This window comes from Emericellopsis cladophorae (assembly GCF_022114955.1).
Source record: "Emericellopsis cladophorae strain MUM 19.33 chromosome Unknown NODE_28_length_274560_cov_118_130999, whole genome shotgun sequence".
NCBI classification, from domain to species: Eukaryota; Fungi; Ascomycota; class Sordariomycetes; order Hypocreales; family Bionectriaceae; genus Emericellopsis; species Emericellopsis cladophorae.
This window is the reverse complement of record NW_026250953.1, coordinates 205,284-223,771: the sequence shown is the minus strand read 5'-3', so window position 1 is coordinate 223,771 and position 18,488 is coordinate 205,284. Positions and strand designations below refer to the sequence as shown.

Below are 18,488 nucleotides of genomic sequence, written 5' to 3'. Positions count from 1 at the left end.
TGTCCTTGGCCCGTGTCGGGCCGTTCATGATCGGCTTGGGGGCAGACTTTTTTTTTCAAGCAGCGTCATACACGGTGTAAGTCAAGTTTCAACGACACAAAGGACAGTTGACTCGTGTATCGATGGAAGTACTTTCGACAGTCACAGTGCAGTCAAGTATGACATGGTAAAAAATCATAGTAAACAATCAAAAGTCTATTGGCAAACGCTATGCTATTTCTATCCGGAGAGCAACGCTCAATCCGTGTAAGACGACCTAGTGGTCGGCGCCATGGCGACGTTCTATCGCTTTTGCGACTCGTCGGATATTTATCATGTGTGCAGACCGCGCGCAGGTATCTTCCTTCCATGTCGTTATAAACAAAGAAGAGTCGTGAATATCATAACGGGAAAACCGTTCAGTCGGCGGACTTGTGCATGGAGCCGGTGACATAGTTCTCAGCGCCGAGGTTGTTAATGGTCTCAATATCCTCCGCGTCGAGGGTGAAGTCGAACGAGTCCAGGTTGCTCTGGATGCGCGAAGCGGTCAAGCTCTTGGGCAGGACGACGTTGCCGCGGGACGCGTTCCAGTTCAGAAGGATCTGGGCGGGAGTCTTGCCGTACTTCTCCGCAATCTTGCCAATGGTAGGGTCCTCGAGCTTGTTGCCGCGGGCGAGGGGAGAGTAGGCCTCGATCTTGATACCGTTCTTAGCGCAGAGGTCGACGAGCTCCTGGCGCTGGCAGAAGGGGTGGACCTCGACCTGGTTGACCGCGGGGACAACAGTTGCGTTGTCCAGGAGGTTCTGGATGTGGGCGGCGCCAAAGTTGGAGACACCGATGGAGCGAACCTTGCCCAGACGCTTTGCGTCCTCCAGGGCGCGCCACGAGGCGAGGCGCTTCTCCTCGTTGTCGGCGGGGGAGTGGATCAGGTAGAGGTCGAGGTACTCGAGGCCAAACTTGGCGAGGGAGTCGCAGAGGGCCTTGAATGTGGCCTCGTAGCCGTGGTCGGCATCCCAGAGCTTGGAGCAGACATAGATCTCCTCGCGGGGGGTGTTGGTGCGCTCCATCCATGCGCGGATGGCACGACCGCAGGCCTCCTCGTTGGCGTAGCGGGCGGCAGAGTCAATGTGACGGTAGCCGGCGTCGAGAGCCGCAGTGACGGCATCTTCAGTCTCCTGGCCGTTGGGGGCCTTGTACACACCCAGGGCGACCTGGGGGATGAAGTTGCCGTCGTTGAGCTTGACGGACGAGACGGACGAGGCGCGCGAGCGCGTGTCCTGGTCGAGGACCTTCTTGACAAAGACGGTGCGCTCAGGCGAGGTCTCGGGGGTGATAGCGGAGGGAGCCATGGTGAATGTGCAGGAGTGTGGAGGTGAAGGTGATGAAGATGTTGTGTGTGGTGATGGCTTGTAAGTTGTTGTGTGTAGATAAGATGGGGAGGAATAAGACTCTTCTCGACCAGAGTGGGCATGAAGCCATGTTATATAGATCCCATCGAACTCAAATTCTTTCTTCCCCGATACGTATGTTTGACTTTGTCGCCGTGATTGCCGCCGAAATCAAGGACCACCCGATACTGGCGTCTCAACACCATCAGCTTCTGGATGCTTATCCTCGACGCCGTTGTGGAGACTGGATCCAGCAGCCTCGCGCGCAGCCCGAGTCCTGACAGCCAAGCCAGCGCGCTGCGCCTAGGAATAGTGGAGGCCCACGATAACAACTTGCGTGATTTTATCGGGAGATCCAGTGTTTCGTTCTCGTCGTCACTTCTTCTTGGCCCAATGCCCGTAGGGCCAGATGTCTGGGCAGTCAATGATACGTCGTCCCGACCTTGGAAATCCCTGTCTGCCTGCATGGCTTCCAACTCGGGAGAGGAAAAATAGGCAAAGGCTTCGCCAAAGTTACAGTACAGACTGTGCAGCTGCATGTCTCTCCCTCCATCAAGAGATGTTGATAACCTCTCTACTCGCCCTTGCTGTCCATGGGCCATGGCACGGTAACTGAGGCCGCTGACGTGCTGGTGTGGTCGCTGCCGCCCACTTGCTCTCCCGCTTCGTCCACGAGGCTCAAAACGGGCCCAAGCAGCCAAGCCTATTCTGGCCGTGAATAGTCTGATTATGCACACAGAGCCGCCTACAAGTGAATCACCACAGCAGCGAGATGACGAACGGGTGGGCTTCGACGGGTGGATCGGAAGCAGGACACCGACTGGTAAGGCCCTGACTAGCGGGACCCGCTCTTTGACGTGCGTCCAGTCAGCTGCATTCCAGCGCTGCAATTCTCGAAGGATGGCTGGAAGCCATGTACGTTTACAGAAATTTCGTCGTAGCGCCCGAGAAGAACATGACACGTTATGTTGCTTCGCGTGCGCATTGGAGACATGCGTGTGGCCAGTGAGGGTCGAGGATGCAGGCCGTGGTGCTGTGCAGTTGCCAGTACGGAGTACGCATATCACCTACAGCATCTCGAGATTTTCGCTCCTCCAGCCATAGTGGATGCTAGTGGAGTCGGACGGACACGACGTCATTTGTTTGACTGCTGGATATCCAGGAGAGCGTCACAGTGTGAACGCTGAAAACGAGGCTCAAGAGGATGAATTTTCCTGGGTGCACGACGATCTCTGTGAGTGTCGAGATGCATGCATGTTGGCGCCTCGGGATGTCGTTCGCGATAAGACCCTACATGACACTGTGCTACTGTGTTTAAGCACCTGGCCTCGCAGAGCATTACAGTGCGAACGACTTCCCTGCAACTAATGTGCCGCCATTCAGGCACCGGCACCTGCCTGGCGGCGTCCGTCGCTTCCCTCGGCAAGAGGCGCTCCACCCCTGGGCCCTGGCAACGACGCGTCGATCCCGCCTCAAAAACTTATCTGCTCCCAATCTCTGCACTCCACTTGGCAGCGCTTCCGCCCCGCTGCCAACCACTCACCACCACGGATCCCTTCACGCAGTGAAGTGAAAAGGCTATCGATAGGACGACAGAGACTGGTGCGCGATAGGGGACGGGGGATCCATACTGACGTCAACTCTCGGGATGGGAAGCCACATCCGTCAAAATAAAGTCCAGCGGCGGTTCGACGCTCCGATAGCTTCGAGGGCGGGCTATGAAGCTATAGGGAGGCTCGATAACCTGGTGGAATGCCCATTGGCTCTGGTGTCGGCCCTTTGGAGCATCTCTACAGACTGGTCTAGTTGACCCGAGTAGAACCGAGTAAGCCTCATCGAAGATGGAATCAAGAGGTGGACACTTGCGAGCGAAGCCCGTCTCAGCTCGTATTACATTCCTTGCTCCCAGCCGTGGCCAGCGCTCAAGCGGCTATCTCGCTATCTCAGGGGGCTTCTGCGGTGTATCTGCAGTGTCAGGTTCATGCTCAAGGGCCAAGGCGTCGAGATAATGCCTAGTTGCAGTCCTGCGTTGATCTGCTTCTTGGCTGCTCACAGGGTCTCCAGTCTTTTTTTTTTTATTCCGCAGGTTCAATGCACATCAAACCATCGGCGTTCCGTGTCCTGAATGCCGCCAGAGGGAGGGCCCTTGGCTCCCAACAAGAGGCCAGCGTCGCTTGGCGCGGTGCGCGCGTCATTTCCACCGCCTTTTTGTTGGAATGAGCCCGTCCAGTGCAGTCAGTGCAACCCGAGGCTGAGATGGTCTGTCAAGTCAGGCCACGTCTTCGGGCCGGCAAACTTCGATCGCAGCGGCCTGCGGACGCCAAACTCTGTCCTTTCAACATTGATAGAGCCACGAGAAATCAGTGTTGGGTTTATCGACGAGGCCGACAACACGTCTCACGAAGCCGGATCGGTATGGCAGCGAGACGTGTCTTTGGTTTCTATTGCACGAGCGAGCTTCCTGGACTCGCGAGATGCCAAAAAAATCGACCTGATTAGACAGAGGAATGACCACCATGAACACTAATTAGGACCTTCCATCGCCAGACGCAGAAGAGATCATTTGCTCGCACCTCGCAACAACCGTCCGGTATCGGCGTGCCCAGGTCTCGTGTGTGCATTTCACGTCTTTCTCAGACAAGTCAATCACATGTGCTCTCGTGTTTCTTATGGCTCGGCAAGCCCGCTACTCGAGCAGCAAGGATTGTTTTCAAGGCCCTGATGATGTTCCCAGAGGACATGAGGTTCGCAGCGGACATTCGTAACACTACGAATATAGTATGACTGCACATCTCCTACAGCTGACTGCTACATCTACGACAATAATGTGCGCAGACTAGACATGAGGTGCAGAGCAGCAGCGTCGTCTGGGGCCCCACGATAACAGCGGTCACCGGCCTGCAATAGGGCAAGCTTTTACGAGAGGATGGCCATGGGGCACGACGAACGAGCCATTGTTCTATCTTGGGATGTCTTCAATTTGCTGAAGATTTATTCGCAAGGCTCAAATTGTTTATAACAGCACGATCTATTACCCCTTTGTTGTCGGTCGTACACGTTTATCCCAATTCGTCGTTTGTATTAGGCTGAATTGGTGTCACACGAAACAACGTCAGCACGAACAAATTCACCATAGTAAGCCGCGAGACGTGGAGCAACTGCCAACCAGGGCATCGTAGTCGAAAAACCAACAAAACTATGTTACTGAGTACTGACTTCAGTCATGGCCCATACCTGAAGATTCTACTTGAAGACTACGCATCAACAGGAGCATTGGAGCTTGCAAGACTAGGTCTAGGGTAGTCACATATTGGAGTCAAAGCGGCTGTCGACCATCACAGAATTTAAGTTGAACTCGAGGTATCTGTATAAACATCTCTCCAGTAAATCCAATTTGATACATGCCTCACTCAGCTTGCGTGCAACGCCATGGAAAACGCTACAAAATACATACAAACTCCAAGTCCTCAGGGGCTAACCTTCCCAGTATTGGTCCTGGCGCCTTCCCTCTGGCCTGCTGACGGCTCAAAACGTCTGACCCGATGTGTCAGTAGTCAGATGACGTTTATCATCAGCGCCACCACCACCACCAACATCACCAACAAGGCCATTCTCTGCGTTCACCATAGCATGGCCCAAGGAGGTCATCATTTGACTTCTCGCAGTGGCTGGTGAATTTCACGGACGCACATTGACTGACGTATACTCCCATGCTCTCCGTACTCTTGCCGCTCGTCGTTACTGCACGTCCTCGTCGCGCCAACAACGTTCACGTCGTCTAGGAGATGGCCAACGCCGCCATGGACCCCTTCACCTCGCTGTACCGCTGCCAAATTGGCGGAGCGGACATTATCTCCTACTCCTACACGGACATGCCCTGGAAGCTGCTGGGATGGGACATATACTACTTCTTCGTGTACTCGTGGGCGCTGCCCTGGGTGCTCTGGCCCCCGTTCACGTACGGCTCGGGGGAGCTGGATGAGCTCTATCCCACATTCCAGAACATCTTTTGCGTGTTCATGCACCTGGTTTTGGCGATTCTGCAGCTCGCCTTCATCATTGCGCTGCCCTTGACCGTGTTTTTGCCGGTCTGGATGGCTGCGGGGGGCATCGGCGCCTTCCTGCTGGGCAACTGGCTGCTCTGCAAGCTTCTCAACGGTACGGGACGCGAGTTCAGCTCCGACGACGTCTTTGCGGCCCAGCTGCCTGAGCACGCACACGAGCAGTGGGTATTTGTCAACGGTGTGGCTGTCGGGCGACACTGGTTCAAGAGCAACCTGAACCGTTTGGCATTGACATTCAAGCGCCCCGTCCTCGGCATCCACAACCAGACACGCGGCATCTTGTTTGATGTCTTTGAGTGTCTTCTCCAGCGCAATTTCTCTTATGCGACGGCAGATGTGCGCATCACGTACCGCCTGCTCAAAAACATCCTTTACGATCCCGGCAAGTCCAAGGTCGTGCTCATACTGCACAGCCAGGGCGGCATCGAAGGCGGTCTAGTTCTGGACTGGCTGCTGCAAGAGTTGCCGCAGGATCTTCTCAGCAAACTCGAGGTGTATACCTTTGGCTGCGCCGCGAATCACTTCAATAACCCGCATCGCCACGCCTTTGCGCAGAATCTTATGAAGGAGCATCCGCGCTTTGCGATCCACACCCTGCTCACCGAGACGAGCTTCGCCAGTGAACCTGTAGTCGATGGCCAGAGAGATATAGACGCCAAGGCTCCCGCGCAAGATAGGACCCCGAGTCGGGAGAACTCCTTGTCCAGTTCGCGAACGATGAGCGTGAGTAAAGATCGGGCTATTGGCCATATCGAGCACTACGCGCACTCTACAGACTTTGTCGCCATATGGGGCGTCCTGCACTTTGCCACGAACCGTACCAATTCACCGCAGATCCCAAGATTCCTCGGCCGCCTATTTGTGCAGTCGACCGGCGGCGGGGGCCACCAGCTCAATCAGCATTACCTCGACGGCATGTTTCCTCTCAAGAGAAATGCCAAGGGCGAGTTCATTGGTGTGGAGGAAGAGAACAATGAGTTCATGAACGAGGTCGTCAGGCTGGGCGAGGAGGGGGCCGCCATGAAGAACATACGCGAGGCGTTTGACATTACATACGCTGGCACGGATGGATTTGGCACCGGGGAGAGTAGCGAACCTGTGGAGGTGCACGGCATGGAGCACAGGAAGCGAGGCATTGTTAAGAGGAAGGAGGTGAGGGTGAAGGATCTCAGTCGATTGTGGTTGTACCGCGACGGAAAGAGACCCAAGGACGAGCTGCCACCCACGCTGGTCGGCGAGTATGGCGTGGCTCGGAACGCGACCATGTGAGCTGGTCAAGAGAAGGAAGCTTGGGGTACGGAGCACAGATACGGATACATGACGCTAGAACCGTGCTCGCCTGCGTAGCACGTGTCTGTCATTTCAATCATGAGCTCATTGCATTATTAGATCTTTGCGGTAGACCAGCCCGCTGGCATGTCCGTGGGCCCCGGTTAGGTACCGCGTCTTATTATCAAGGCTAAGCTGGTTTTTATGAACATTGATATGCGCTCCCCTCTTCATGTTGACTTGAGGCTTGGAGCAAAAAGCAAGGGGAACGAACAGGCGTAGCTCAGTTTGAAGCCCGCAGAGATTCGGTAATCTGCATCGACATGCACAATTTAATTATACATGGTCCCCAGTCCCCACAGAAAAAATGACGGGCAGGAAAAGGGGACCCAATCAGCCTCCCCCACTAGCCTCTGTGGCGCCTACAGTCCTGACCGTCACCGCCCGCCTGGCTATCCCCTGAACCCGGCATGGCATGGCGCAGCTGGACGAACCCCAGGGCCCAGGCGAAATGATCAATTAATCAATGAATCACTTACATTCACTTCTCTATTGTCTGTCAGGGGTAGATTAACGCAGGAAAGACATTCATTTTGATGATGCAGCCTCATCGCTTCTTTTTCTACTGTAGATACATAAAGAGGATTGCTTTATGCGTGGCATCGCTTTTGAGCCTCCAGCCAGAGGTCTGTCTTGTCTGTCAGTCCCTCTGGAAAGACCCTGGGACTTGCACGTGTCAGGTCTGGCGTACGTTTCATGTCGCAGGGGGCGGCGATTCGATGATTGTCAAGTCCACCATGCAGGGGCACCAATACCTTTAATTGTTTTTACTAGACCTACTATTAGTACATTGTACAAAGGTCGACGACGCCTCCTGTTGTCCCACGTCGAGTGTCGTCGACGTCTTTGCACGATTCGAGGGGGACCCACGGGGCACGCACCCCCAACGAGTGAGACCTCACCAATGCAAGGCCGCCTTCGCACCTACCGTCAACACTAGCCTAGTCTGTCTATCCGTAGCCTGAGCCTGAGAGACATCGCTCCACCAGGCACCAGCCGCCAGGCTCGTCCATCACTATCACACGGGAGGGTTAGACAGCGAGCCAGCCGCCATTCGACGCAGCCGCGATGGCCTCTCGCGTCCGAGACTCGCACGATTTGTCGCTGTCACCGCGCAATGTGACGCGCGATTCTTTGGTCACCAACATGCTCATGTCCCTCGATCAATTCTCGTCCACGCAGACCAGCAGCAGCAACGCCCACCCCAACGCCCACGACGCGCCCCAGTACGAGGAAGACGACGACTCACCGCGGTTCTTTGACATTCCTCGCTACCGATCAAACAACAACATCACCGCACAGGCCAACAGCTGGCAGCAGGGACACGGCCCCTCGTACAGCTCCGACATGGACGCGGACGATGCCAGTCGACCGTCAAACCAAATCTCCCGCGGACGACGAAGCAACAGCAGCACCACCCACAGCGAAGCCTACGCGCGCCTGAACAGTGGCCGCCCGCCGCCTTCACGAAGCAACCATGCCAGGGGTGGGCGCGGCAGCAAAAGCAGCAGCGTCACAAGCCTCGAGCAGGCACAGGCAAGCAGCGCTAAGTTGCGCCACCCACCCAATCGCTCCGCCAGCTTCGACAACAGCCTCCCGCAGTCCAAATTGCAAGTCTACCCCCAACTCGAGAACGTGCCCCAATCGCCATTTCGCTCCGACTTTATCAACAACTTCCTCGCGGAGGATTTTGACGCCGCGCCGACGCCGACGATACCGGGAGGGCCTCGACGGGAGCCATCCAGTCTCGACGACCGACCGCGCAACCGTAGCACGAGCCGGTCCGTCAAGAGCTCATCGGGACGCGGCAAGGCGCAAACACGGGAACCCGCACCTCCCATGCCCTCCAAGGCAGCAGCCATCATGGATCTCGACACCGCCCCTGCCCCTAACGTTGGCTATGGCAAGTCCAAGTCCAAGGAGACCTCGGTAAACAGCAGCGCGCAGAGCCCATCGGCACCCACTGCGGCGGCAGCGCCCAAGGAGAAGCCTGGATTCTTCAAAAGAGTGTTTGGTGGCGGTTTCGGCGGAGGGTCAAGCAGTTCCGATCCCGTCCAGCAGCCCACGACCGGATCGACACCCCCGTCACGCGACCGCGACATTCCCTCGTCGCACTCAAACCACCCGCCGTTGCAGAAGAAGTCGTCCTCTTTCTTTCGCCGCCGCAAAAAGTCTGTAGCCGACGAGACTGCACCCGCCTCTGACGTGCCGCCCGTTCCTCCCATTGCTGCTGCCAACCTCAATCTGCAAAACGCCGCGCCCAGCCCCGCTGGTAGTCTACGACAGGCTATGGACCCGTACCTCCACGAAGCACCCGGGACACCCGCAGAGAAGAAGACGCACCCAGAGTACCAGCGCGAGTTCTCGCCCGACTACGAGCCGAGTCCGAACGCCCGCATACGAAAGGTGCCTTCGCTGGAGCTCGATACGCCTTCCAAGACACCCACCAGGGACAACTCGTTCCTGGATCTGGATGGCGTCAGCGATAACGAGGTGCTGACACCCAAGTTGAAGAAGTCCAGGGATGACACGATCCGACCTAGGAAGAAGAAGTCTTCGAGGCGACTGCCGATCCAAAACATCCAGACAGAGAACAGCTCCTCGCTGTCGCTACCCAAGGAGGGCACAAAGGGCAGCGCCTCACCGAGGTCGCCCGCCAGCATTGCACCCGATGTGAAGATCGACGGACCCATGGGCGAGCTGGACGAGCCCATCTTTGTGATTGGGGAGCCTACCGAAGACGACAGGCAGAAGGCACAGCAGATCTACGACGGCAACGAAGATTTTATTTCGCAGGAAAAGGCGGCTGCGTGGATGGGCGAGGAGGGGCCGATCCGGCAGCGCACCCTGCAGGCCTACATGGAGTTGTACGACTTCGTCGACAAGAGCATCGTGTGGTCACTGAGGCAGGTCTGCCTACGACTAGTGTTCCGCGCTGAGACGCAGCAGATGGACCGGATTCTAGTGGCCTTCTCTAAGCGGTGGTGTCACTGCAATCCGAACCACGGCTTCAAGGCGACGGACGTGATCCACACAGTCTGCTACTCAATCATGCTTCTCAACACTGATCTGCACATGGCCGACATTGAGCAGAACATGACGCGCAGCCAGTTCGTCAAGAATACCATGGGCACTATCACGCAGGCTGTTCTCGAGGCAGCTCCAGATGCCTTTGACCGCCGTCCAAGTATCTTGGCGGACAAGAATTCCATGTTGAGCCCTGATGAGTCGAGCACGCCTACGCCTACCGAAGAGCGCAAGTCCTTCCGCAACTCGTTCCGACCGCCGCCCCGGATCGATTCACAGAGCGTGATGGAGGGCGTCGAGGACTGTGGACCGTTGGTCAAGTCGCCACACCACGGATCACAGAAGAGCTGGGAGGAGCTCGTGGAGCTCGTTCTGAAAGGCATCTACTCTTCCATCCGCGACGAGAAGCTGCCTCTGTTCGGCGCCGACCCCGTCAAGCCCATGGTGGCGCCTCCTGCGCAACTGTCTGTCATGGGGATGCTCAAGCGGACGCCTAGCGTGCTGAGCAAGGCGCCCTCCGAGGGCAACTTGTCGGGCCGCGGCCGCGTGGCGGAGAGTCGGGGCAACGCCTCGCGCTGGACGTCCAAAAGCCGCTCACGGCCAGGCCTCGGCAGGAATGGGTTCAACTCCAGCCGTACTAGCTTTGAGGATGGGAGCTCCATGTGGAGCCCGAACCTGTCCTCGGCCACCTGGAGTCGGCAGTCCCTGGGACGCACGCAGGCCTCTGCGTCGCAAGACTCGTTCGGATCGGCTATGCCCCGTGGTGATTACCAGCAGTCGATTGGTTTCGCCAACGCTCTGAGCCAGGCCATCATCCGCGATGAGGAAGCGTACGGTGACGGCTCACCGTCGGTCCTCAGTGCTGATCTGTCCGCGACGCACTTGCTGGAGGATGAGTCATTGGAGCTCATGGGACCGCCCTGGATGAAGGAGGGTCTCGTGATCCACAAGCACCACCTCGATGGCGTGGACAAGAAGGCTAGGGAGCGCAACTGGTCCGAGGTCTTCGTCGTCATCCAAAAGGGGCAGATGAGCCTCTTCTCTTTCACGGCGACCAAGTCGCAGCGCCAGAAGAGTCGGTCAAGGGTGGCTGGTCCCGTGGGTGGCGGCAACTGGCAGGACAATGCTACGGCAGTTGGCTCCTTCAGTCTCCGACAAACACTTGCCTCGACGCTGCCGCCGCCTGGATATTCGAGGACGAGGCCTCACGTGTGGGCGCTGAGCCTGCCCACGGGCGCAGTCCACCTGTTCCAAGTGGGTACGCCCGAGCTGATCAAGGAGTTTGTCACGACGGCCAACTACTGGAGCGCACGCCAGAGCACGCACCCTCTCGTGGGCGGCATCAGCAATATAGAGTATGGCTGGAGCGGTGCCATTGTGAACAATGCGTTGGTCAGCGCCATCAACGAACCGCGCCCGCCTCGTCCTGGCAGCAGCGCCGCGCATGGGCGCAAATCGAGTGTCAGCAGCTTCCGATCCGCGAGCATCGACCAGGCGACTGCCGCCTTCACGCACGCCACGGGACGAGGGAAGCTGCCCGGCGACAGGATCCACATCTCGGACTGGACGCCGCCGTCCCAGTCCCTCCGCCCTTCCAACTCAGGCGAGGCCGATCAGCTGGCCACACTGCAGGCATACGTCAAGAGCATCGAGGACGACCTCCAGGCGCATAACCAGCTCCGGAGCCCGATGCTCCTCGCCTTCACCCCCCGGGGCCACAATGCCATCAAGGCCATGGCCAACTGGGAGCGCAAGAGCGCGTATCTGCTGCGCGAGATTGTCAAGTTCAGGACGTATGTGGACTGTCTGCAGCAGGCGGACACGCGCAAGCAGGAGGTCTACGCCGAGAGGGACCTGGCGCACCGTGCGGCGCGGGGTGAGCTGTCGGATGGCGACATGGACGTGAGCGGCGGCGAGGAGGAGGATGAGGCGGCTGATGATACGCTCAGGCCGTGAGGAGGAAGGGCCTGGCTGTCTGTATGACTGATGATTGGCATTGCGGTGGAGTTATTTTTTGCATGTGGCATGACCCTTTCCTTTCTCCTTTTTTCCATAGCGTTCTGAATCGACGAGAACTTGAAGCTTGCTTGCTTGTGCATTGAGTCGGCTCTAAGAAGGTTAATTTCTACCTTGCGCGCGTCGTGTGATTAGGGGTTGGGTGGCTACCCTGTACCGGTTGGAGAAAACACGAATGGATGGTTTTCCGTGCGTCCTTTGAGGTGGGATATAATTAGTACATTGTTTCCAAGTGGAACTGCCATTTTTGGTGTTGATGCTGTTCGGTTTTGTAATAAGCGGGGCAATTGTGGTTGGATGTGTGTTGTCTCTGTAGACCTCACTTCATGATGCTTCAACGACGTTTGTTCCCACAACCACCCAACTCATGCTACAGATCACCAACAATGGCAGTTTCTTCTGTAACCGCAGACGCAGAGTCTTCAACAGGAGTGCCAAGGATTATGATTGATTCAAAGGTTTGTCTCCAGTGGAAGCTTCGCCATTGCGTCTGACATCAGGTCAAACCGCTGGTAATATCATTATCTACCCAAGCAACGGAGACCATGGTAGGGGATGTCCAAGAAAGAATGCTGGGAGACTACAGGATTGCACATCACGGATCACAACGTGTCTTTTGGCTCGGGACAGGCGGGAAGCAAGATCAACGACATTGGGACCCACATCCCTGCCTGGTGCACCTAGACACGTTGCGCCCAGGAGTGAGTGATTGCAATCAGCCCGGACATGAGTTTCAAAATCAATGTGTTTCATGCATTTGCAATGCACAAGCCAACCACAGCTCCTTGCTCTGGAACTGCTGAGTTGCTACATGGCTAGTGAGCTTTGCATCCATAGACACCGAGACAACGTGGTGTCGTTGCAGCAGATCAGTCGCATTCTGCGGCAGCATTGCTGAATTCTCTCACTGCTGAATTATGTGATTGGCCCGTAAATGATTGCCCAAAGGACTGGACCTGCGTGTGCGTCTCCTTAGTCCATATACATTGGGCCCAGCGAGAAGCATGGTATTGACTACTCGAACCTACGATGCATCCGGTCGCCTCACTCTTTATAGAGTAGTCAAGGAGCTCTGCTCATCATACATTTTGGGCCCAGCGAGAAGCATGATACTGACTACTCGAACTTACGCATGCACCCAGTTGACTCACTCACTGCGCAATCGCTCTCAATCACTCGCAGCCAGCCGCAGGCCTCGAAACGTATAAGTACTGAGAGGCCCCCTCTGTAGAGTAGTCAAGGAACTCTGCTCATTCATCACACTGCATACTGCTGGCACTGAGAAAAGAGAACACGTTGCAAAACATCAAGACAGAAACACACATAAAATCACTTGAAAGTACATCGTCAAAGACGCAAAGATGTTCTCTACAGCTGAGATTGCGCGGGACATCCGCAACTGGATCGAAACCAGGCCTGATGTCATGCCCGAGAGGCCACCAAGACGTCAGAGGAGGCAGAGGCCCCCATACCAGCCCATGCAAGTGCTCAGGCGGGAGCCTGGCCAGCGGAACATGGCACCGCGACGCCAGTACGCGCTCCACGCCACGGAGGTATGGGGGGATATGCCCCAGTGGCCAAGCCGCTGCCCACCAACACCTCCACCTCCAATCTATCCTCGCGATTCAATCGCCGAGGAGATGGAGATGAGGCGCAAAAGGTCGGGCCCTCCCATCCCGACCACGTACTATGTGGTTCAGGACGAGCCTGGCAAGCCCACAGGGCTGATAGAAGTCCCCCGGCCGCGCTGGGCCTCACTACCTCAGCCCGCAATACCAGCGGAGCCCGGTGTTCTGGCTGAGCTGAAGACGGACCCGTATGGGAACATCAAGAAGAACCGACGTCGGGCTCACTTTGGCGCGCCCAACAACCCGTATCCTACTGCTCACTTGATGGAACCTGATGGTCATGTTGCGCCACCGGCTGCTGCTGCTGCCACGCGAGCTTCTGCTACGCCGAGCACTGGTGCTATGGATACACCATCTCGTGGCACGACCACTGCCAGAACGGCACGTGGTCGTCCACGCAGCAATGCAATCTCTCTCCCCAGAGAGCCTATACCCCCTCAGCACGTGGATGAAGAATTGACCGCTGCTGAGTGGAGGATGCGCGTCAGACTGGCGGCCATCCGTGAGCGTGCCCGCGCACCGGTCACGCCGCCCGTTGTCATGCCTGTGTCACATGAAGAGGACATTGACTGGGGGGCTTACCCGGAGACTGCTGCTCTCAATGGTACCTCCTCACTCCAAGCGCAAGTGCAAGGATCGTGGAGAGTATTCGATGAGTACATGGCCGGCATTCAACCAGCAGACAACACTGACTGGGGAGGCTCCCCCGAGGCTGATGCTCTCAATAATGAAGAGGACATTGACCTGTCGAGTGAATACCCGGAGACTGCCGCTCTCAATGATACCCCCTCATTCCAAGCGCCAGTGATTGACTGGGGGGGCTACTCGGAGACTGATGCTCTCGATGGTACCCTGCTCCGAGCGCAAGTGGAAGCATATTGGAAAGCGTTCGATGAGTACATGGACAACACATACCAACAAGCACACAACAGCAATAGCTGAGCGTTTCATTCTCATGAACGCGTGTTCTTTCTACTTTCAAGGACATGGCGACTTGAACTTTTCTTTCTACTCTTTTCTTTCTCTCCCCAGCGGCTTGGTTTCATGTTTCTCGAACGGTGCTCCTCTCCTTTTTTTCAGCGATGCTTCTGCGACACTACACTTCAGCGATGAACTACTTTTCTTCTTCAAACACAGCGCACTTTTCTTTCATCAGCGGCATTGAGTGGTGGACACTTCTTCCTTTCAGCGTGCGCCTTTGTGCTCTTGGCGTTTGTTATTTTGGGTCTTGTTGGAGTTCAGCGTTATGGTCTTCATCTACCAATACCCCCAGCGTTCTTCATCATTCACTTCACTTGCAATGGTGACTCGTGAGTCTCCTGCAAGTGTAATGCTGTCCTCTACATCAATGGCGTGGCTTGTCTATCTATGTGGCCCTAAGGGTCTGTAGCAAGCTTTGTGGGAAGCTCTATGCGTCGTGTTTGGGCTCAGACTCAGACGCTAGGCTCTAAGATTCAAGGGTCGTCCACGCACAAGCTTTGACATAACTTCATTAAGCCTCCAACCTAATTCTTGAGTCACATCGACTTTCATGAGACACCTTGATGAAGCTTGCCACGTATCATCCCCTCATGCTGACACTGTTGTTTCCACGTGCTCGGTACTGGCACGTGTGCTCCTCTTCTTCACCTCATCAAAAGCCTTCTGCTGGTTCTCCATGCTCGTCGCCATCATGATACTCCTCATATCATCGTCACAGAACGGCACATGGTCCCTGAAATAATGCTTCGTCCCGTGAATCTCCACGGCAAGACCATAGTCCTCGCCAGCAGTCACCTTTCTCCCCGTCACGTCCTCCATGGCACCACCGTCCGCCAGCATCTTGACAGTCGACGCAATCTTGTCTACGGGCGTAAAGTACTTTGCAGGAAACATGTTCCACTCCGAGTCGACGAGCAAGTTTGTCCTCACGGTGCCGGGGCAGATGGCGTGGATCTTGATGCCGTCGTTGTGGTGCAGCGGGAAAGCTAAGCTGCGCACAAGGTTGACGACACCGGCCTTTGACGCGGCGTATATGGGAGTGTACTGGCTGGGATACTAGGAAAAGTCAATCAAGGTTCGTCCCAGCCACGCAAGGGTCCCAATAAGCTTAAACTTACCAGTCCACCGCAGCTGGATGTCGCGACAATCGTGCCATCCTTTCCCTTGTGGGGGCTTAAGCGCATGTAGTGCATGGCCAGATACGTTGTCGTCACCACAGCGTTCATGTTGACGTCGAGCGTGGCCATGTTGGGCGCAGGAGGCGGCTCGCTGCCCTTAGTCTCTGCCTTTTCGTAGAACGAGTGGCGCTCAACAATGCCAGCGTTGGCAAAGACAAAGTCCAGACAGCCTTCGGTATCGAACACCTTTTGGAAAGCCTTGGACAGGGACTCGTAGTTTGTGACATTGACCTGGTGGAACTCTGCACCAGGGACACTCTGGAGAGCTGCCTCACCGGCCTTGGGGTTGAGGTCGAATAGATGAAGCTTCCAGTTGCCTGTCGCCTGTAGAACCTTGGCGGTCTCGAGGCCCATGCCCGAGGCGCCGCCTGTGATCAAAGCCACTTTCTTTCCCATTGTGTCAGCTTGACTCCAATCGTTTCTTGACAGCTATTTTACTGTATTCCAGGGCCGCTACCAATTATACATATCTGTGGAAAGGAGAATGATAGCCAAGGCCCTGCGAGCTACCCCAGATCTCGGAAACGGGAACGCGAGGATCGAGTGGGGATCGCGGCACGCCACGGAAAAGGGGATCCAGGATTCCAGATCCCAGGGTTCAGGCAATGATGCAACTACATTCCCATTGCAATTACGCAGGCCAACTGCTCTGAGTGACACTACAGTACAGCCACGGCGGCAAGGATCGCCAGTCCCATCGACGCACCCAGCATCAGACTCCCATCATCGGGGTCTTCGTCCTTGGGTGGCGCCTCTGGTTCCTCCGTGTTCTCACCACTAGACGCCGTCGTCGTAGACGACTCATACCATCCATCGCTCCTCGGCGGCATGGTCCCGCTCGGGACAGAGGGTGTCAGCATGTCCGCTGGCTTGCCTTTGCATCCACTGACCTGCACATCCTCCCATCCGCCAAAGTTCTCATCGTAGAAGTACTCGACGCGATCCTCAATCTCGCGACAGCCACCGGCGTAGTCTTCAATCTCCACGCGATGGATTGTCGCCGTGAAAGGCGCCGAGTCCCACGATGGCTGGCCCCCTCCCCAGGTGACCAGACCAGGATCATCCGACGACCTGATCGTCCACAGTCGCAGGGCCACAAGCATGGGCGTCTGCGGCCATTTGCTCCCGGGGATCTGGCCCACGCGCCATGTCTTGACGTCGAGGCCATCGATGCTGAAGATGAGTGTCTCATCCGTCCATTCTATACCGTAGACATGAGTGTCCGTGATGGTCGTGTTCATGGCGTACGTGGTGTTATACGTGTTGGGCACAGCATCGCCGTCGTGGAAGTAGTTTGTCTGCGCCTCCATCTCAGACGCACCCAGCAACTCCTGGAATCATCAGCATGCAAACACCTGAGAGATGACGCGCGCCAACCCACCCAGTCAATCTCGTCGCCAGAGTCAGACTTGAGCACGAGCGCGGTCACAATGCCCTGTCCAGCAGCAGCCTCAACCTCAAACGTCACCTTGCCAAAGAAGAGGTACTGCCTAGAGGACACCCATACCTCCTGGCCTTCTGCTTCGACTTTGAGTTCAAGCGCCTTGTCGTCGTCATGGAATTCGACGAGGTCTTCGTCCTTGATTATCCATGTGTTGTCGGGGCTGCTGTCCCATGACGACGAGGAACTGAAATCGAACGCCTCCGCGTCGGCAAAGCCTGGATCGGGAGGGCAGTCTGCATGCATCAGCGCAAGTTCAACGTTACATGAAAAGAAACTCACGCTCATCTTTGCGGGTAGGATCGCATTGACTGCGATCTTCATCGACAGCCCACGCGTATGAGGCCCAAAGCGCAACGAAGAGATACGGAGAATACATGGTGTTGAAAGAATTTACTATCGTCTGCCAATTTCAAACGTAGGCTCACCGCTGCCCGCTGCCTACATATACCAAGACGCACGGTCACGGAATCACAATCACACGTTTGCGTTTCCTGCACCATCCCGAGGGACACAACACTCATCGCCACCACAACAGGGCGTCAAATCAAGTTTCGCCAAGATGACACAGTATCAGAAATCTCCCGGGTATGTCATTGGTCTCATGAGAAGCGAAGATGGAGGAAAGAGAGCAACGCCATCCGCCAATTTAGACGTCATGTCCCCACCAGCATCGCTCAGCACCGACCGAGCATCTCCTCCAGAGCAGCCTGCTCCGACGAGCTCACCGTCAAGTCATAAGTGCTCTTGACCTGGATCCACGCAGCAGCATACTGGCAGTGGATGCTCGTCAGGGGAGGCTGCCACTCGTCGGGCGCGTCCGACCCCTTTCGCGAGTTTGTCGTGCCAGTGACAGCCCACAGCTGGGGACCGTCCACGTCGTTGGCAAAAGCCTCGCGTTCCGCCGTGGTCCACTCGGAGGCACCAGTCTACTAGGTTAGCCGGGGGAGAACAAATGGATGTTTGCTCGTTCTTTGTGCGACGATGAAACGTACCATCCACGCGTTGTGCAGGGGCACCATGTGATCAATGGAGACGTCGCTGGGTATGCTGTGCGTCTCGCCGTCAAAGGGGCACGTCCAGGTGCCGCCGGTAGGGTAGCAGTTATTGCCCACCGTGACGCCGTCGCCGTCGCGGCGGAGCACAAACTCGCGCGCGTTGCAGTTGCCCTCGACCGCGGACCAGTGAGGGAACAGGTCGCGGTCATAGGTGCCGTCGTTGATGGTCGGGGCTACCGTGAGACTGCTCAGGAGGGAGCGCGCACGCGCCTCGCTGGGGATACCAGGGGGGAGGGCGACGACCGCGAGGGCGGAGGAGAGCACGGCAGCGAGGACAGCCTTCATGGTGACAGACGATGAGGAGGATGAGGAGGTGGAGGAGGAGATGGGAGATAGCCTCGCGCTTGCTGCGAGACGTATGCCCATCTACTTATCTGCCTCGTCCAGCTGACGACCACA

The 18,488-nt window shown here is 56.5% G+C and overlaps 5 protein-coding genes across 5 annotated transcripts; 3 read left to right on the top strand and 2 right to left on the bottom strand.

The window, feature by feature from the left end:
- Nucleotides 1–398: 398 nt before the first annotated feature.
- Nucleotides 399–1,328, bottom strand: J7T54_001107 (putative oxidoreductase-like protein; the record flags this gene model as incomplete). Its single annotated transcript, XM_051507162.1, has 1 exon — nucleotides 399–1,328. The coding sequence occupies one exon, from the start codon at nucleotides 1,326–1,328 to the stop codon at nucleotides 399–401; it is 930 nt and encodes a 309-aa protein (XP_051361655.1).
- A 3,824-nt stretch (nucleotides 1,329–5,152) lies between these two features.
- J7T54_001106 (uncharacterized protein) lies at nucleotides 5,153–6,700 on the top strand (the record flags this gene model as incomplete). Its single annotated transcript, XM_051507161.1, has 1 exon — nucleotides 5,153–6,700. The coding sequence occupies one exon, from the start codon at nucleotides 5,153–5,155 to the stop codon at nucleotides 6,698–6,700; it is 1,548 nt and encodes a 515-aa protein (XP_051361654.1).
- A 1,128-nt stretch (nucleotides 6,701–7,828) lies between these two features.
- J7T54_001105 (PH and SEC7 domain-containing protein-like protein) lies at nucleotides 7,829–11,743 on the top strand (the record flags this gene model as incomplete). Its single annotated transcript, XM_051507160.1, has 1 exon — nucleotides 7,829–11,743. The coding sequence occupies one exon, from the start codon at nucleotides 7,829–7,831 to the stop codon at nucleotides 11,741–11,743; it is 3,915 nt and encodes a 1,304-aa protein (XP_051361653.1).
- Nucleotides 11,744–13,164: 1,421 nt separating this feature from the next.
- On the top strand, nucleotides 13,165–14,373 carry J7T54_001104 (uncharacterized protein; the record flags this gene model as incomplete). Its single annotated transcript, XM_051507159.1, has 1 exon — nucleotides 13,165–14,373. The coding sequence occupies one exon, from the start codon at nucleotides 13,165–13,167 to the stop codon at nucleotides 14,371–14,373; it is 1,209 nt and encodes a 402-aa protein (XP_051361652.1).
- A 627-nt stretch (nucleotides 14,374–15,000) lies between these two features.
- On the bottom strand, nucleotides 15,001–18,374 carry J7T54_001103 (15-hydroxyprostaglandin dehydrogenase [NAD(+)]-like protein; the record flags this gene model as incomplete). Its single annotated transcript, XM_051507158.1, has 6 exons — nucleotides 15,001–15,468; nucleotides 15,531–15,958; nucleotides 16,297–16,921; nucleotides 16,972–17,267; nucleotides 17,720–17,960; nucleotides 18,027–18,374. The coding sequence occupies 6 exons, from the start codon at nucleotides 18,372–18,374 to the stop codon at nucleotides 15,001–15,003; spliced, it is 2,406 nt and encodes an 801-aa protein (XP_051361651.1).
- Nucleotides 18,375–18,488: the final 114 nt, after the last annotated feature.